The following is an 18,733-nucleotide window of genomic DNA, read 5'->3' on the forward strand; positions in this document are numbered from 1 at the left end:
TTCCAAGTGTTTGCTCGGTTCCCTCTCTAATCAAACTCTTTTCTTGCAGGCCATCCAAAAATAACACCTTGTAATGGAGTAGATTCACAGACTCTGGCAGAAGACAACCGACGCTGCCAGCCAGGTTGAGCACCTTCAAACCGAGCTGGGGCGATCAAAAGCTTCTTTGGAGATCGCAAACTCTGACAACTCTAGATTGCTCGGCCAGCTTGGAGCTGCCAAGCAAGAAAGGGACGCTCTCTGGGCCGAGCTGGAGGCGTTGAAACAATCAAGGAAGGATAAGCTGGATGAGGTGAACAACGAAGGTTTCAAGGAGGCCGAGGAAAACTACACAAAGCAAGTCCATGCCACCCAAGATATTTTCTTCAAGACTGGCTGGAAGGTTGCTTACGAACAGCTCGGCCAAGGATCTGGAATCGACGTGTTTGCCTCTCCCCCAGCTGCCTTCCTACCGATATACATGGTGCCATATGCCAACGACGTCTTCAGTGCATTGCAGGCTGAGGCCGAGGAAGACGGCAGGGAGGAAGCTGAGGAAAATGCCGAGGGAGATAACCACCCAAAGCAGACTGGCCAGCTGGAGACCGGAGTCCAGGAAAAAACAACCACGGTCGACCTGGAGGCTGCTGCTACCGGGGATGAATTTGCTGACCTGTCCCCCTTAGTTTAGTTTTCTGTCTTTTTCTTCGTTTTTAAAAGTGTAACCGGGCTGCCAGCCCCACTGTTTGTAATTCTATTCCTCATCAATGAAAAGTTCTGATTTCGTTAAGTGTTTACACTGTGTTTAAACTAAACAACTTCAGCTGGGGTAAAGCACCTTGGCTTAGCAAATCATCAACTCGTCGCTGAGCAAATTATCAACTCATATAGCCAAGATAAACCATCTCGGTTGAAACCACAGTTGGGTAAAACATCAACTCATTTAACCAGAGCAAAATCATCTCGGTTGAAATCATAGAGTTGAGCAAATCATCGACTCATTTAACCAGAGTAAAACATCTCGGTTGAAATCACGGAGTTGAGTAAATCATCAACTGATTCAACCGGAATAAAACATCTCGGTTGAGACCATAGAGTTGAGCAAATCATCAACTCATTCAACTAGAGTAAATCATCTCAGTTGAATTCACAGAATTGAGCAGATCATGAACTCATTCAACCGGAATAAAAAACATCTTGGTTTAAACTGAGTAAATCATCAACTCATTTAACCGGAGTAAAACATCTCGGTTGAAATCACAGAGTTGAGCAAATCATCAACTCGTTTAACCGGAGTAAAACATCTCGGTTGAAATCACAGAGTTGAGCAGATCATCAACTCATTTGTGAAACCCCGTATTTTTATATAATAAAAATAATATGTATATTTTTAATTTTCTGAAATAATTATTCACAATATTTTGAATTTAATAGTCTGTATATTTTTATACTAAAAATTTATTCAAAATAAAATAAAATAAAATATTTTTGACTTTCTATTATTACTCAATATTAATTTCTGAACCGTATGATATTTTTATTATATTTTTCTCTATATTTTTTTGGTAATCAAATTACACTGAAACCTTATATTTTCTGTACTAAAACCCAATAAAAAACCATGGGTTTGCTACCCCAGGTTTTCTTGCATTCCACCTTCAACGTGTAATCATCTTATGTATCAAAAGACAACGTGGTGAACATGCTGACCAAGTGTTCAATTTCTTTTTTTTTTTTTTTGTTTCTTTTCATTTTCTTTTATCTTCTTTTACTCTTCCTCATTTTGCTTCTCTTCCAATTGCATAGCTCTCTCTCTCTATCCGTTTCATCTCTCTCTCTCTCCCTCCATCTCTCATTCTCAAAACTCTCTTTCTCCTTTATCTATGTTTTTCCTCCTTCCCCAACCTCCATAGCCATGGCCTCAACCCACACTATCGCCAACTCGCGAACTTCACCACCATTGGCGCACCGTCGGACCGGCACCACCACCACCACCATCACCTATTTCTATTATCATCTAGAACCACCATCCACAAAGTGTTGTAGGTGAAGAAAGAGAAGAAGAAAGAAGATGGAGGAGAAGGAAACAAAGTTAGAGAAATTTATTTTGAAGTTCAAAAGTTGGTTTTTGGCTTACTTTCGGCATGCCAAAACCATCAATTCTGGGAAGAAGTGAGACAAATAGGCCATGTAAGATGAAGTACGAAGTAAGTTGAAGAGATTGGCGAAAGAATGAAGTAAAACCGTTAAGAATTAAGAAAGTTATGGGGTCCGAAAGATGGTTCGAAAAAAATGTCCGAGACGGTAGGAAAATAATCTTATTTTTGGTCAAATTTTGGAGATCCGACGGCATGCAAAAAGAGACGGAATGAGGCGTATGAGTAGTGAACCAAAAACTAGGCCGTGAGGTGAATCTAATGACAGAAAAATAAGATAAAACGGAATTACGATGAAGAAGATACAAGCATTTGAACCGGTGACATTGAAACTAAAATTCTGGGTCTCTCTGTCGTGCATGCTGTGGCTATTGGAGAAGATGAACTAAATTTTTATCCAATGTTTCTCAGCTTATGGTGCTACGGTGCATCCTAGCACATTTAGGTTAATCGAGTGGTCCTATGACCTTGGGGATGACCACCCCTAGGTTTTTAGACGTGTAGAATCCATTTCTGGGGTTAGATCTTTCAAATTCTAAGTCTAAGATGATGATCAACAACTAAAGGTTTTAAGAGAATCCAATGAAAGATCAACGGTGAGATCGTGTCCGATTAATGTGAAATTTCTGCAAGACGATCATGGAGTCAAGACGGTCATATCTTACGATCAGAATCATAAATCAAATTCGGACGATAAACCGTTAGCAACCTAACATTGTAAGAAAACCCTCTCAACCCTCTCATTTTTTTAATATATTTGAAAATTTCAAATTATATACATATGATAAAATGTCTAAACTTGTAGATAGAATTTTATTTATAATTGTATGAAAATTTATGATGGTACATCAAATTTGGACTTGCATGTGTAGTTTATGCCATTAAAAAGATGATTGAAGATGTTATTTGGCTCTTTAAATCTGCCAGAAGGTTGTACTAATTTTTAGACAATTTTATACTCAAAATTTGAAGATGATTTCTTCTACAAAGTTGTTGATAATGATGTCTAGTTCATCCACAAAATATTTCAACAATTATTGAGTTTTGTACGAATTTATACATATTTTTAACCAAATCTGGAGCTATAGACAGATTTTATTATGTGTTTGAAAAATCATTAAAACTTTTATATTAAACCAAATCTGGTAATTTCTAAGCAAAAAATGAAATTTGAGAAGTGTAGTTTCATAATAAATTTTTAGATCATGGAATTTATTTATAAAATTTAAGTATGGAATTAATTTAAGGAAATGTGATAAATCTGTGTCATAAAATTTCTGGGAATTTTACAGAATTATTTATAACTTATTTTTGGGAATTTATTTCTGAAAAATGACCCAAATATATTTATTGAATATTCTGTACATTTTCACGAATTTTAGAAATGTATAAATAATTTATTTATAATTTTTATTATCTAAGGTATAACCTGAAAATTTCTAGACAGGTTTAAGATCATGACTTCAATTATTTATTCGGATAAAAATCAGTTATTGTGTTGGTCCAATTCATCAAATATAGTAAATTAGTAATCCATGTATGGGTGTATTGTGGTTTATTTAATATTGTGGTAGTCTAATCTTGTAAATTAAAAATCCATGCACGTGTGACTTTGGTTTATTTTCTCTGTATCAAAATTATTATTTCCTACCATGGTTTAAATAAATTGTTTATTTAAATGCTGTACATTTGTTTATTATTGTGTGATATGTGTAATATTTTATGTTGAGATTTTAATGAGTTGGTATAACATCAATTGTGATAAAAAAATTGGAATTATTTGTGAGTAATATCAAAATTAACTGAAATGATTAACGGCATATACAAAGTTAACAATTGACGGTTAATACTAGATGTTCAGAGTGAGTCTTGGTTTTAAAGAGTGTACGAAATTAAGGGTTGACGGTTAATACCGGTTGTTCAGGGTGAGTTCTGATTTTAAAGAGTGTATGAAATCAAGGGATTGACGGTTAATACCGGTTGTTCAGGGTGAGCCCTGATTTTGAGAATTCTCACGTAAATTGTGTTGCGAAACTCTAAGATGGCACGAGACTTATTTGAACCCTTTTCGGTATTTGGTTTTGGAATAAGGGTGGATGTGCTGGTGGCACACAGGGAGGTTACGTACCCCTAGCAGACCGTTTCCTTGGGGCAGACCACGGATGCTACTACTTGGGTATATAACTCCGGACGTGGGCATCCCTGGTAGTTACGGTTGGTAACACTAAAATATTTGACCAAGGGAGGGTTTCAAATTAACCGTTGCCATGCTTAGTGGTTGGTAAGTTAAATCTCTTTGGTGAGATTTCGAGTGTCACCTAATTTATTAAAATTATTGAAATTATTTTAATGGTTGTAATTTATGCTTACAATTATATTGTTATCTCATGTTTATAATCTCATTATTTTTCTCTTAAAAAGAATGGTAGGTTGGTTATGTTTTCTTACTGTGTTGCAAAACTCATGGCATATATTTTTGTTGCCCTGGCGTTTTATGCCAGGTCTTGGCGAGAAAATAATTGAAGCTGAAATGGAGTCGACGCTAACGTAGAGCTTTGGCTGACCTGAAACCCCGAGTAGAGCCGAATAAATTATATTATTTTATATAATAGCTATTAAGGACTTTATAATTTCATTTAATGTTATATTTGGATAACTTTAAGTTTTTATCTATTGTTATTTGGACGTTTGGTTATGTACGAGAGTTGGATTACCCTGTTAAGATGTCAACTTTTTAGTTTATTAAGTCATTTTGTTTATTTAATTTCCCTTGATACTTCAAAAAAAAAATTGGGGCGTCACATCATTTGACCAGAATAAAACACCTCGGTTAAAATCACAGAGTTGAGCAAATCATCAACTCATTTGACCGGAATAAAACATCTCGGTTGAGATCTTAGAGTAAGCATCTAAAACAATAGAATGCTACAGCAAAGATAAGTCACTTCTATTATATTTGACAAAAAGCGTGTTACATTCAGAAGTATAGCGTGTTACATTCACAAAAAATTACATAAGAACGTAAAATGCTAAAAATAGTACAGTTTGAGGTTGGCCGCATTCCATGGCCGGGGTATGCCTTCTCCTTCCAAATCTTCCAAGTGGTATGCCCCTTTGCCCGCCAGACCGGTTATCTTATAAGGCCCTTCCCAGTTTGTCCCCAACTTGCCTTCCCCCGGCACCAATGTGTTGCCCATCACCTTTCTTAAAACCCAATCCCCAACTTTGAACGGTCTGGGTTGCACCATTTTGTTGTATTTTCTGAAAAGCTCTTGTTGGTATGCGGCCACATGGATTAGAGCCTTGTCTCGGCGCTAGGTCCAATTCCAGGGCGATGGCTTCAGAGTTCAGCTCGGGCTCAAAACTTTCATTATGGAGGGTGGGCATGCCAACTTCCAATGGGATGACCGCCTCCATGTCATATGCCAAGGTAAAAGGAGTTTCCCCGGTAGATCGCCTTAGGGTCGTTCGGTATGCCCAAAGGACACTTTGGAGTTCTTTGGCCCATTTCCCTTTGGCTTTCTCAAGTCTTTTCTTCAAGCCATCAAGAATGGTCTTGTTTGATGCTTCGGCTTGGCCGTTGGACTGCGAGTATGCCGAGGTAGAGTTGTAGAATTCAATCTTCAATTCTTCACAAAATCCTTTGAATAAGCGCCCGTCAAATTGGGTGCCATTATTAGAAATCAGAATCTTGGGGACGCCAAACCGCGTTACCACATTCTGCCAGACAAACCATTTGACGTCTTTCTCTTTGATAGTTGCTAAGGGCTTAACTTCAACCCATTTGGTGAAGTAGTCTGTAGCCGCGATGAAGAACTTTCGGTTGCCTGGTGTTGTTGGGAGTGGTCCCACTATGTCCAGCCCCCACATTGCGAAAGGCCAAGGGCTTGTGAGGGGAAGAAGTTCTCTGGCCAACTGGTGAATTTGGTGGGCAAACTTCTGGCACTTCTCACATTTGCGAACATATTTCTGAGCGTCCTCTTGCATGCATGGTCACCAATACCCTTGCGAGATAGCTCGGTAGGCCAAAGATCTGCCCCCGATGTGACTGCCTTATATGCCTTCGTGAATTTCGTACATGAAAGCTTCCACGCTGTTTGGGTGTACACACTTGAGATAAGGATCGGTGAAAGACTTCTTGTATAAAGCGCCAGATGGAGAGAGTCAAAACCGCTCTAAGTTCACCCGGACTTTATGCGCTTCGTTTTTATCGGCCGGAAGGGTCCGCTCTTTTAGGAAGAGGATAATAGGGTCTATCCAAGAAGGGCCAAGCTCAGTGCAGAGTACTTCTGTCTGCTCGGGTTCCTCTATGCTAGACCTTGGAAGGAATTCAATCAGGAGAGGACTTGGAGATGTTCGGTCGACCATGGAAGCTAGACCGGCTAACTCATCCGCGTGGTCATTTTTTTCCCGTCCAATTTGTTGGACCCTTATCGCCTGGAATCGCTTGATGTGGTCTCTTATCAGAGCTTGGTACTTTGCCATTCTGTCATCTTTAGCTTCGTAAACCCCAGACACTTGGTTGACAACAAGTTGAGATTCGCTGTAAACCATCAGCTCGGATGTGCGCACTTGGAGCGCGCTCTTAAGTCCGGCCAGTAGCGCCTCGTATTCAGCCTCATTGTTTGATGCGGGGAATTCGAGGGTGATAGAGTGTTCGATGGTCAGACCATCTGGTGAGATCAAAACGATGCCCAGCCCGGCACCGCGACGGTTTGAGGCTCCATCTACAAAAAGTTTCCACATTTTGCCGACGAAGAGTTTCCAACACTCTGAGGGATCTTGGGAGGCTTGAAAGTTGCTGGGATCATGGTTGCTCGGCCGTTCAGTTTCAGGTTCAAGGCTGATCGGTTCCACTTCCTCCCCCCTCAGTGATGCGGTACCGGACCCAACAGGTTGGTCTGTTATGCCTAAGTCCGTCGTCACACTGCCGGGCTGATGTATCATGCCGGATGGAGGTTCTATGGTGGGGCACGCAAGTTCCGCGTCGCCAACGTCGCCCTGCTATGCAATTTCGGTTGAATCTTCGTTCGCTTCCTTGTCTACCGTGGTGAGATCCACCGGTCATACTTGGTGAATCCCAGGCGAGAACTCAGCAACAAAATCTACCAATGCTTGAGCTTTTATGGCTGTTCGGGGTTGAAACTTAACGTCGAATTGTCCCAACTTGACTGCCCACTTTAGAATTCGACCGGAGAAATCCGCCCGCTCGAACAAGGCTTTTAGGGAAAATTCGGTCAACACAATAATTGTGTGGGCATGAAAGTAGTGCACCAATTTCCTGGAGGCCATCATCAATGCTAAAGCGAGTTTTTCCTGTGGCAAGTACCTCGACTCTGCTGGTAGCAAGGTTTTGCTCACATAAAAGATAGGGAAATGCTTTATACCCTCTGACCGGATAAGTACTGCGCTAACGGCATGTTGAGAAACTGCCAGATAAAGGTAAAGTTCTTCGCCGGGCTTGGGTGTCACCAACAAAGGAGCAGAAGACAAATACGCCTTGAGCTCGGCCAAAGCCTTGTCGCATTCCTCGTCTCATGAAAACTTGGATTTCAAGGCTTGAAAGAAAGGGCGGCAGCGATCTAATGACCGACTTATGAATCTGTTAAGCGCGGCTGCCATACCGGCAAGATGATGCACGTCCTTTGCCGAGTTGGGCTGCTTCAATTCTTGTACGGCTTTGATCTGTGTTGGGTCTGCCTCGATGTCTCGGTTTATGACTAAGAAGCCCAAGAATTTCTCGGATCCCACGCCGAAGGCACACGTTGACGCATTCAAGCGTAGCTTGTGCTGTTTAAGAATAACGAACATCTCGGCTAGGTCGGATAAGTGGTTAGCTTGGTGCTTGCTCTTGACCACCATGTCATCGATGTAGTCCTCTATCGTCCGGCCAAGCAGAGGAGCAAACATCTTGGTCACCATCCTTTGGAAAGTCGCCTCGGCGTTCTTCAAACCAAAAGGTATGACTCGATAGCAGAATAGTCCCCTTGGGGTAGTGAAAGAGGTTATCTCGCGGTCGAGGCCATGCATGGCAATCTGATGATAAGCGTAGTAGACATCCAAGAAACTGAGCCTTTCATGTCCGGCCGTTAAATCCACCAGCTGGTCTATTCTGGGTAGAGGAAAACTATCTTTAGGGCAAGCTTGGTTGACGGTCTTGTAGTCGACACAAACTCGCCACTTCCCATTCTTCTCGGGTACTATGACCGTGTTTGAAATCCACCGAGGGTAGTGCACTTCCTGAATAGCCCGTGCTTCAAGCAAGTTCTTTATCTCCTCCGCGACTACCTCGGTGTGATGAAGAGCCGATCTCCTTGTTCTCTGAATGACTGGCCGTGCATCAGGCAAAACATTGAGTTAGTGGCAAATAAAACTTGGATCGTGTAGACACCCCATTTTTGACCGACCTTAAGACTCAGACGTCACCGATTGAGCGCTTGGTGATGTTGCATAAATGTGCTCGTTCAGAAGTTTCAGAGTCGCGGCCGTGAGCCCTGCCTCCGGATTTTCGAACCCTCTTCTGTGCCTTGTCTCGGTTTGTGAACCAGACTCGGTTTCTCTGTTTCTTTTCCTGAGGGGAGGGAGAGGTCCCGTAGACCATCTCTCAATGGCCGTGGGCTACATTTCGTGGCCGTAGGCCATTTTGCCCATTTCGGAGTCCGGTTCCCGGTTTTCGGAGCTGTCAGGCCGTGTGCCTCGGTTCGGGACCGCTCAACCATCTCCGTTTGCTCTAAATTTTGGCATACATCTTATTTTCTCCCTTTCAAGGGACACTGAGGTCTGAGAGACCCACTTCGTGGCCGAATGCCACTTTCGGTGCTTAACAGCCCATTTCCGGGACCCCGAACTGCGTGTTTTGGCCCCTGAGCTTTCATTTTGCATCGATTTTCGTTCATTTTTGGCAGGTACCTCTGTTTCATCACTAGGAAGGCCGTAGAAGGGTGGGAGGCCAGCAATTGTTGCAGCAACCAAGTTATACGCCCGCCGGCGCCCGTTTTTCTCACTTCCGAGCCAATGTTGAACACCCTTGGGCCATTTTCTTGAACTTTTAACCACATATTTGTGATGTACACACATGGGAGGACCCTAAAAGTTGGTGGTCGGCCACTAATGTTGCTTGACCCTTTTGAACCCCTCCTTCCGAGCCAATGTTGAACACCCTTGGCCATTTTCTTGAACTTTTAACCACATATTTGTGATGTACACACATGGGAGGACCCTAAAAGTTGGTGGTCGGCCACTAATGTTGCTTGACCCTTTTGAACCCCTCCTTCCGAGCCAATGTTGAACAACCTTGGGCCATTTTCTTGAACTTTTAACCACATATTTGTGATGTACACACATGGGAGGACCCTAAAAGTTGGTGGTCGGCCACTAATGTTGCTTGACCCTTTTGAACCCCTCCTAAAAGTGGCCTATTCTCTCTCCTGTTTTACAGTTTTCAATTTTGAACCACAGGGTTGTGATGAGGGGACCTGGGAGGCCACCAATATCATATGGTCGGCCACTAATTCAACTTGACCTTTTTGACCCTTGGCCGGCCGGCCATGGGGGGTGGCCGGCCGGCCACCTGAAGCTCCAAAAAGTGGCCGGCCTTGTTCCTCACTGTGTGCACTTTACAGCTATGCACTTTTTTCCCCCAAAATATCTGTATCCGGGGGAAATATCTTTTGGGAAAAGGAACTTGGTCCTTTTTCCCACTCTTTCCCTCCCTTTGCTCCCTCTTTTTTGTCCATATAACCAGCTGCAAGCATTGGGATTAGAGTTTGGAAAAATTGCTTCAAGCATAAGCATCCATATCTCCATCCATCTCTCTCATTTTCCTTGAAAAAACTCCTAAGTTCTACCTCATTCCTTCATCAAAACCAAGCACCACCACCACCACTCCATTCCAGCAGCAAGGGGAGGAATTCCAGCAGCTTAGAATCATCAAAGTTGGTCCAAGAAGCAACAAAAGCATTGGTCTTCAAGGGTGAGTAGCATTTCCCCCTTTTTGGTCCATTTCTTGCACCATTTCTTAGCCATACATGCTTATTGATTTGAGCTCCGACCAAAACTGAAAAGGTCATTTTTTTGAGCTCATTTTCTTGTTTCATTAAGGGCTCAACCCTGTTTGAGCCCCCCATATTGCACTTGCTTCAATATCCTCCTTGAATGCCATTTTCTTGCATGCTTTGGCAGCCTATCATGCTTCTGTTTTTGGTCTTTTTACAGGCCTATAAATAGTCTTATTTTGACCTTATTAACATGTTTCATTAAGGGTCTTTGGATTTTTGGTGAATATTTTGCACACTTTGTGTTATAGCCTCTTTTGAGCCTCATTTTTGCATTGCATTTCTAGCATGTTTGTATACTGTTTTGGAGTTTTTACAGTTCTGAAAATATGCTTATTTTTGGTCCCTCATCAATGTTGTAGAAGGAAATGTTTCAGTTTGGGCTTTGCATATACCACTTGCCTCTTTGGCCACCTTTTGGCCCATTTTCTTGCATAAGAGCTTAGCCACATCTATGTTTGTTTTTGAGGTTTTTACAGTTCTGTAAAGTGGCTTATTTTTTGTCCCTCTTCAATGTTGTTGAAGGGCCCTAACCCATTTGGAGTCAGCAGCTGTGAGTTGCTTCATAATCTCATGTTTAGGGCCATTTTTGCATGCCATTGTTGCCCTATCTTTATTTGCTGTTTGGCCATGATTTGTACTGTAAAAATGCTTATTTTGGGGCTGTCTTGCTTCTGTATTTTCATTCCATGTACCAATTATGCATGCTTTGTATAGCTGTAGTTCATTTCGGGCGCCTAATTTGCATTTCGGGAGAGATTCCATGCATCGGGTGTGTTTTCGCCTCATTTCGATGATGTTTTCCCCCACTTTTCAGTGCTTAAATCCCATTAGCATGTCTATATGCCATTTTTGTCATATTGCATTGCGTATGCCATTGCCTCGGTTTGCGTGCCCGTGTGCACGCATTGCGAGACACCTCATTTTCATCTATCGGCTTCTTATGTGAGTGTGGCTGAGGCTCTCTCATGTTAGTGTAAGTCCATGTTGCATTCTATATGCCATTTTAGCCATATTGCATTGCATATGCCATTGCCTCGGTTTGCATGCCCGTGTGCACGCATTTCGAGGCACCTCATTTTCATCTATCGGCCTCTTATGTGAGTGTGGCTGAGGCTCTCTCATGTTAGTGTAAGCCCATATCATATTTTCATGACATTTGCATTGCATATGCCATTGCCTCGGTTTGCGTGCCCGTGTGCACGCATTTCGAGGCACCTCATTTTCATCTATCGGCCTCTTATGTGAGTGTGGCTGAGGCTCTCTCATGTTAGTGTAAGCCCATATCATATTTCCATGACATTTGCATTGCGTATGCCATTGCCTCGGTTTGCGTGCCCGTTTGCACGCATTTCGAGGCACCTCATTTTCATCTATCGGCTTCTTATGTGAGTGTGGCTGAGGCTCTCTCATGTTAGTATAAGTCCATGTTGCATTCTATATGCCATTTCCATGCCATTGCATTGAGTATGCCATTGCCTCGGTTTGCGTGCCTGTGTGCACGCATTTCGAGGCACTTCGTTTTCATCCATCGGCCTCTTATGTGAGTGTGGCTGAGGCTCTCTCATGTTAGTGTAAGCCCATATCATATTTCCATGACATTTGCATTGCATATGCCATTGCCTCGGTTTGCGTGCCCGTGTGCACGCATTTCGAGGCACCTCATTTTCATCTATCGGCCTCTTATGTGAGTGTGGCTGAGGCTCTCTCATGTTAGTGTAAGCCCATATCATATTTCCATGACATTTGCATTGCGTATGCCATTGCCTCGGTTTGCGTGCCCGTGTGCACGCATTTCGAGGCACCTCATTTTCATCTATCGGCTTCTTATGTGAGTGTGGCTGAGGCTCTCTCATGTTAGTATAAGTTCATGTTGCATTCTATATGCCATTTCCATGCCATTGCATTGAGTATGCCATTGCCTCGGTTTGCGTGCCCGTGTACACGCATTTCGAGGCACTTCGTTTTCATCCATCGGCATCCTATGTGAGTGTGGCTGAGGCTCTCTCATGTTAGTGTAAGCCCATATCATATTTCCATATCATTTGCATTGCGTATGTCATTCTCTCGGTTTGCGTACCCGTGTGCACGCATTTCGAGACATCTCATTTTCATAGCATTGTGCATGCTAGGCTGTATCTTAGTTGCATTCATGCTTATCATGCATATTGTATCGTGTTCGGGATAGGAATTACCCTGGGCACGGGAAACGAGGTGCGTTTCGCACTCCGAGTGACGGAACGTGTCTCAATTCCCAGTCACCGACACTTCGGATTACCTATGATAGAGTTAGGTTTTGTTGTGTTTATATGTGCATTCATTCTACATTGAATTGCACAATTCGACCCCTCGGCCATCATGCATCGATATGTGTGATTGGTGGCACGAGGATCGAGGCATGCATACATTTGTGAAAATACATTGCTATGCCCCTTTCCTGCTCTCTGTTGCAGCAAAATGAAGAAACAGTAACTTTTCGGAGTTTGGCACGCATTTCAAGAATAGGCACAAACAGAGGCTAATTGGGGCATCGTCATGGATTTCCGCGCAAAGGCAACCCGGGCATGCATTATTCATCATTCGGAATGGAGTCAAGGCAGTCCCTGGCTTGCATGCCAGTTTTATTTATTTTCTTAGTTGATTTGTTAATTAATTAGGAATTTGTATATTATTTAGACTGTAATATTCTTTTATTCGGGACTGTATATTTATTTGGACCCTCTGCGCGAGGGCATAACTGTAATAAGTGTGCGTGTGTGTGTTGTATGTCTTCCAACCCCACGTCTTTCTCCCTTTTATTTACCTGCTTATGATGGTTAGATTAGGGCATATTTCATTAGCATACACTATGATAGCATGTTTGCATTCATTCATCTGTATTGCATGCACCGGGCTCGGCGCACCATACTAACTGCATTCGTACTTTCAATTCCAAATTGAATACATGTTAGTTGTAGCATTTCATATGCCATGTTTAGAATAGCTGAGCCTGCTATATTTGCATTTTTTTGCATGTGTTGCATTAGGCATTTCTGTATACTTAGGATCATGCATGATTTCTAATGTAGTCTCTTTTTTGGCTTGGAGTACCTGGTGAGTTTTATGCTTTAGCATCCTTGCATGCGTGTGAGTGACTACCATGAATAGCATGCTTACCATGAGGCTATGTGCTTATATGATATAACTGCCTGAATGCCTGTGGGTGAAGGTTGGGTTGTTTGAATTGGAATAAATCATCAACTATTTGTTTTAAGCCCACTAGATAGTGGCAAAATCATCTTTTTCTAAGCCCACCTGCGGGTGGCAAAATCTGCATTTTAAGCCTACTTGCGAGTAGCAAACCATCTTTCAAATAAACAAACATGAAATGTTTTGTTCCAATTCGGGTAACCCAGTCTATACTTATATGCTGTGTGCATCACATAGTAACCTAAGCTAATAAACCGGAATAAGAACGCATAATGTTTTCAAAAATAGATATCATGGTTAGTAGAGGCCGATCTTTGATCAGGCGAGCGGGGGTGCTCACGAAGTGACCTTCCCCAATCGTACCCAAGTTCCCGAGCCGAGGCAACTTTGGTGATGACGGACACGTGGCCTTTGGCACCGAGTCAGGGTTTCTTAAATTTCCCATTAAAAAACATTTAGGTGGCGACTCTGTATCTGGCAAAGCAGTCCATGTTCGGCATTTCTTTCAAAAATCTGTTTTCTCAAAACGATTTGCCGGATTTGGACTCTTTGGTTCAGATTTAGAACCGTGACTACAAATTGAGTCCGAACTGTAGCGAGGTCCCCCGCGGGCTTGTTACATTTTCTGGCGACTCTGCTGGGGATTTAGAGAACTTGACTCGAACTCATGATACCTGTTTTTGACTACACTTGTGTGTTTCTTTGCATTGCATTTGCATTGGTGCGCCTAGGACACCGTGTTTGCCATCTGCTATTCCTGAACGGTTTGCCGGAGGCTTGTCTTGTCAAGGCATGACCATAAGGCTGACCGGTTGTGGGCTCTGCCAGTATGGGAACACAAACCCCGGTTTTACCGGGGCACCCTCTTTGACCATTCGACCTAGTGCATATTCGGATCCATAGTGACCATTCCAAACTAGGACAGGTTGCTTACCCGTTTATAGGTTGTTTGAAGCCGCTGTGTGCGTAGTGAAACCCTAGCTCCTGACAAAATAGGACAGGGAAACCTTACCCCAACATAGGGGTGTTTTGGCTCTCACTTATCTGTTATGTGCTTTAGAGTGCGTCTCTACAGGAATGCATGTATCAGTGTATGGGTTTGGGCATCAGGCCTGCGGGCACCAGTTTGTGAATTTGGGCATCAGGCCTGCGGGCATTACTATCAGTATTTGGGAGTCAGCTTTACCTGTGGGTATCAGACTCAGATTTTGAGGCCGAATTTTGGGGCAGAATTCAGTAGAGGGCACACTCATTCAACTAGGCTCGTATCTGTTCAGATGGAATCAGGCTAAGATGCTGTCTGTTTTCTCTTTTGCTAGGTAGTCTGGGAACCATAGCTTCAGAAGGCTCCGATATCTCCCGAGGTTCATCGAACTTGTGCTGATAAACTTTGCTAGGTCAGAAATTCAATTCAAGGGCAACCAGTGTTCTTTCGCTGAGGCAAGGTAAAGAAAAGCCGGTCAGGGCTCATCTGTTCATCTAATCCGTCAGTCGCCAGTCACATCACCTTTGTTCAGACTTAGCAGACCGTGATGGCACAAGGTTCGGAAGAATTTGTGGCCGCGATAGCAGCGCTAAATCAGGGAACTGCCATACAGGCTGAGACCAGTGTTGAAACGCAGCGCCCATCTGGGGCATCTGCCTCACATCCAGCTTTGGGACCCCAGCCAAACTTTGACCCAATTCTGCCAGTTGAGGACTTGCAGTGTCTGAATCCTCGAGAAGGGTTGGCTCAAGCTCAGGTGCTCAAACCCCTGGTGCAGCCTAATGAGAGAACTCAACCCTTTCATGTTGATGAGTTCAATCTGAATGCAGTGAAAATTGCAAACCTTGAGAAGCAATTCAAAAAGGCACAGGGCCTTAACTCCATTCCTGGCATTGAGGATGGGCGCACCGAGGCTGCCATCCGGCTCCCAGACGGATTCAAAATGCCATATATCGACCGTTTCGACGGGTTTGGAGATCCAATGGTACATATCCGACTTTTCTTAGATGTCCTGAAGCCGATGGGTCTGACTAAGCCACAAAAACTCTCTCTGTATGGAAGAACCTTGTCGGGTGTGGCAGCCACTTGGTATGCCAAATTGGAGGATACAGTGAAGCAAAATTGGGAAGAACTGGCTGAGGCCTTTATCGATCAGTATTCCTACAATACCCAAGTTGAAATGACCATCCAAGAGCTTGAAGCAACTCGCCAGAACCCAACAGAGCCTTTTGTGGAATTCGTTGCAAGGTGGAGAGCAAAGGCAGCACAAATGACAGATCGTCGCCCCTCTGAGAAGGATCAAGTGCAGATGATGGTCCGAAACCTCGAGCATGATATGTTGCAAAAGTTGATAGTCGCTCCACTATTCACTTTCAAAAGTTTGCATGAACTGGGGGTTCAAGTCGAGAATGCGTTCAACAGCGGGATCATTCCCAGGACAAGGGAACTAACAAGGAAGGTGATTTCAAGGAGTACCAACGCTGGCAGTAGCACTATTCCCAAACCCACCGAAATCAATACGGTCGCCACAGCCGACCCTTTTGCCAAACCGAGCCTACAAATAGCTGGCCCAGCCCGAACTCAGGGTAGAACTTTCACCCCCCTCTATATGAGCCTGACTAGCACACTAAAAGCCTTGATGGAAAAAGGGCATCTCAAACCCCTCGATCCTCAACCTCTTCCCAACCCACTCCCGGCCAGACATAACCCCGCCAAGTACTGTGTGTACCATCAGCAGCGCGGTCATGGCACCGACCGTTGCTACCGCCTTCGTCATGAGGTCCAAAATCTCATCGACAACCGGACGATAGCTCCACCTTCAGACCCCAATGACCAAACATCTCCTGCCTACCTCAATCACATCCACATACTGCCATCCACCTTTGACCCCAGCATATACATCACCCCAGCCCATCTACCCAAGCCTGAGGTGTTTATCCCAGAAAGCATGGACTTATGCATGATGGGTGCACCTGAACCTCAACCATCTCAAACCCGTGTACCCACTACTTCTGAGTTGATGGGAATGATTAAAGATCTTCAAAAAATCGTGACAGATCTGGCCTCCGGGACATTGGCTCCATCATCGACCACACCACATACCGGGAACTTCATGTCAGAAGACTCCCCGATGTTGGGACGGGCTGCATTTGAGGAAAGCCAATCCCTTGGCAAAGTGGAGGCAAGTGGTAAGAACAAGGTAGGGGCAGGCATTGGTCCCCATGAACACCTTCAGTGGGATATTGAGGCTTTGAAAGCCGAGGGACTGAACAAAGAGCAAGTGCTCGCAGTTGTTGCAAAAGCTGTGGACGACACTTTCGCTACTCAACTTAGGGGCAGTTTGAATCAAGGAGCAAGCCGGGAGAAAGGTCATCATACCAGAGACGATCCTACTGGCTCTAATCATCCACTCAGAAGAGATCAGCAAACCCGGTCAGCGCCTGCCAATCCCTTTGCTGGTGCGCCCAGTAAAAATCCACAAGCCCTGAAGTACCAACCCCGAGGTCGGAGGGTCTTCCATGCCCTCTATATGCCTTTGTCCAAAGCTCTCCAAATCCTTGTTGGACAAGGCCATCTCAAACCCCTTGAGCCTCGACCTCTCCCGAACCCTCTTCCGGCTACACATGATACAACCCAGTACTGCGCGTACCATCAACAAACTGGCCATACTACTGACGCCTGCTTCCGTCTTCGCCATGAAGTACAGGATCTATTTGACAATGGGGTCATCCTCCCGCCAAGTCCTGCAAAGTCTATCGGCACTTGATCAGTGAACTTGTGGGAGATAATGTGATCTGATCAGAGGTTGAACCAGCTGCGGGTGGCGCTCAATTTACTCCAGACGTGGGAATGGCACGCACTGTTCTGAGCAATGTGCAAATACCAGTTTTTGTGCTTTCTGACTTGGGTATTGGGTCAGTTTTGTTGTTTTGTTTTGAGTCAGTCTCTTTTGTTTTGGGTCTGTCTTGTCGTATCGAGTCAGTCCTGTTGTGTAGGAGTCGGGTGATTCCGGGGGGTGTTACCTCGGGCATCACCATTTTGTTTTGTGTTTGTCTTTTCGTTTTGTTTTGAGTCTGTTTCTGCCTTGGAGCCAGTGGTACCAATAGATTTGAATGAAACAGCAGTGGTTTTTCATGCTTTGTGCTTGCTTCTGCTTTGTGCCAGTTGTGCTAGAAAGTTTGAGTGAAACAGCAGTACTTTTCGCCTACTCTTCTGCACCCCGAAATCATTGCATTGACCTAAGTTTTTCAAAACCTTTTGAACACCGCGGTGAAAACAAAGAGGAAGGAATTCCTCGGGATTTGCAAAACTTTGATCAATTGAGAGAAAGAGAGGCATGCTAAGCCCTTAATGATTGAGATCATGCTTGTTAGCGTGAGTACTGGGAAGGATCCTGGCTTGATCCAGATTGGTTCTACACTATCTTCAGCGCGAGCGATTTGTCGTTTTCTTAAAAATTTTCAAAAACAAAATATTTTGCGCGGTCCTGCGAAGACTTGTGTGGAATCGCTCTTGAGATTGTACAGCTTAGGATCGCTCTCAGCCTCGAGACTCGAGTCCTTGCTTTCAAACCTTGGGCCCATTCAGAACGTTCAACGGTCAACTACGATGTGAGGCCTGTGTGGCTAGATCTGAAGCAGCCCTCGAGCAAGAGGCACCAAAGTCAGGTCAAGAAGATCAGATCTCATCAGAAGAAGCTTACAAAGCGAAACAACAGCCATTCTCCTGGATTCAGATGACTTCAGGATCTCAAAACCATTTGACATGGACAAAGCTACACTTTTACCCTTAAGAGGCTCGCTGGGCTGAAAACCCGGAAGGGCGACCCAGGCAAAAGTTAGAGCAAGAAAAGAAGAAAAAGAACAAAAAAGAAAATCAAAAATCAAAAGAAATGAAAAGAAAAGAAAAGAACACAAAAATTCAAAAGAAGAAGAACAAAGCTCGCAAGGTCGAAAACCCACAACGGGCGCCTTGGCAAAAGTTAGAGCCTAAAAAGGAGAGGTTAAATACTCGAGTGTACCTGTAGACACCCCATTTTTGACCGTCCTCAAGACTTGGACGTCACCGTTTGAACACTCGGTGATTATCCATGTTTGTGTTCGTTTGGAGTTCCCGGAGGTCTCGGCTCACGCGCCTTGCCTCAGGATCCCCGAACTCGACCGTTTAGTGTCTGGTTTTGCACCAAACACTTGTGTTTTGCCTTGGAAAGGCAGGGTGAGGCTTGTAGACCATCCCCACCCACCACCGGCATTGGCTAGATGCCACCGGCTGGTTTTTGCTGCCACCGGCAATATAGTTTGCCGGCCGGCACTCTTTGTTGCCGGTCAGCACTTTTTTGTGCCGGTCGGCACTTTGTTTGGCCAAGATGG

General features: G+C 44.0%; 1 protein-coding gene across 2 annotated transcripts; it reads left to right on the top strand.

Moving 5' to 3' along the window:
• The first annotated feature begins 1,517 nt into the window (after positions 1 to 1,517).
• LOC145790858 (uncharacterized) lies at positions 1,518 to 18,283 on the top strand. 2 transcript variants are annotated; one of them, XM_082869792.1, is made up of 2 exons: positions 1,518 to 4,416; positions 4,637 to 18,283. In XM_082869792.1, exon 2 carries the CDS (start codon positions 14,911 to 14,913, stop codon positions 17,128 to 17,130), a length of 2,220 nt encoding a protein of 739 aa, XP_082725918.1. In that variant the 5' UTR covers positions 1,518 to 4,416; positions 4,637 to 14,910; the 3' UTR covers positions 17,131 to 18,283. The 2 variants fall into 2 exon arrangements, with proteins under 2 accessions (XP_082725918.1, XP_082725917.1); XM_082869791.1 differs by having other exon boundaries at positions 1,518 to 2,852.
• The last annotated feature ends 450 nt before the right edge of the window (positions 18,284 to 18,733 follow it).

Source organism: Camellia sinensis, chromosome 5 (assembly GCF_055761805.1).
Source record: "Camellia sinensis isolate YWXY chromosome 5, ASM5576180v1, whole genome shotgun sequence".
Classification (NCBI taxonomy): domain Eukaryota; kingdom Viridiplantae; phylum Streptophyta; class Magnoliopsida; order Ericales; family Theaceae; genus Camellia; species Camellia sinensis.

What these genes read in the sequence shown, in the direction of transcription:
- LOC145790858 (XM_082869792.1), top strand. Translation starts at nt 14,911, where the DNA reads ATGGCACAAGGTTCGGAAGAATTTGTGGCCGCGATAGCAGCGCTAAAT.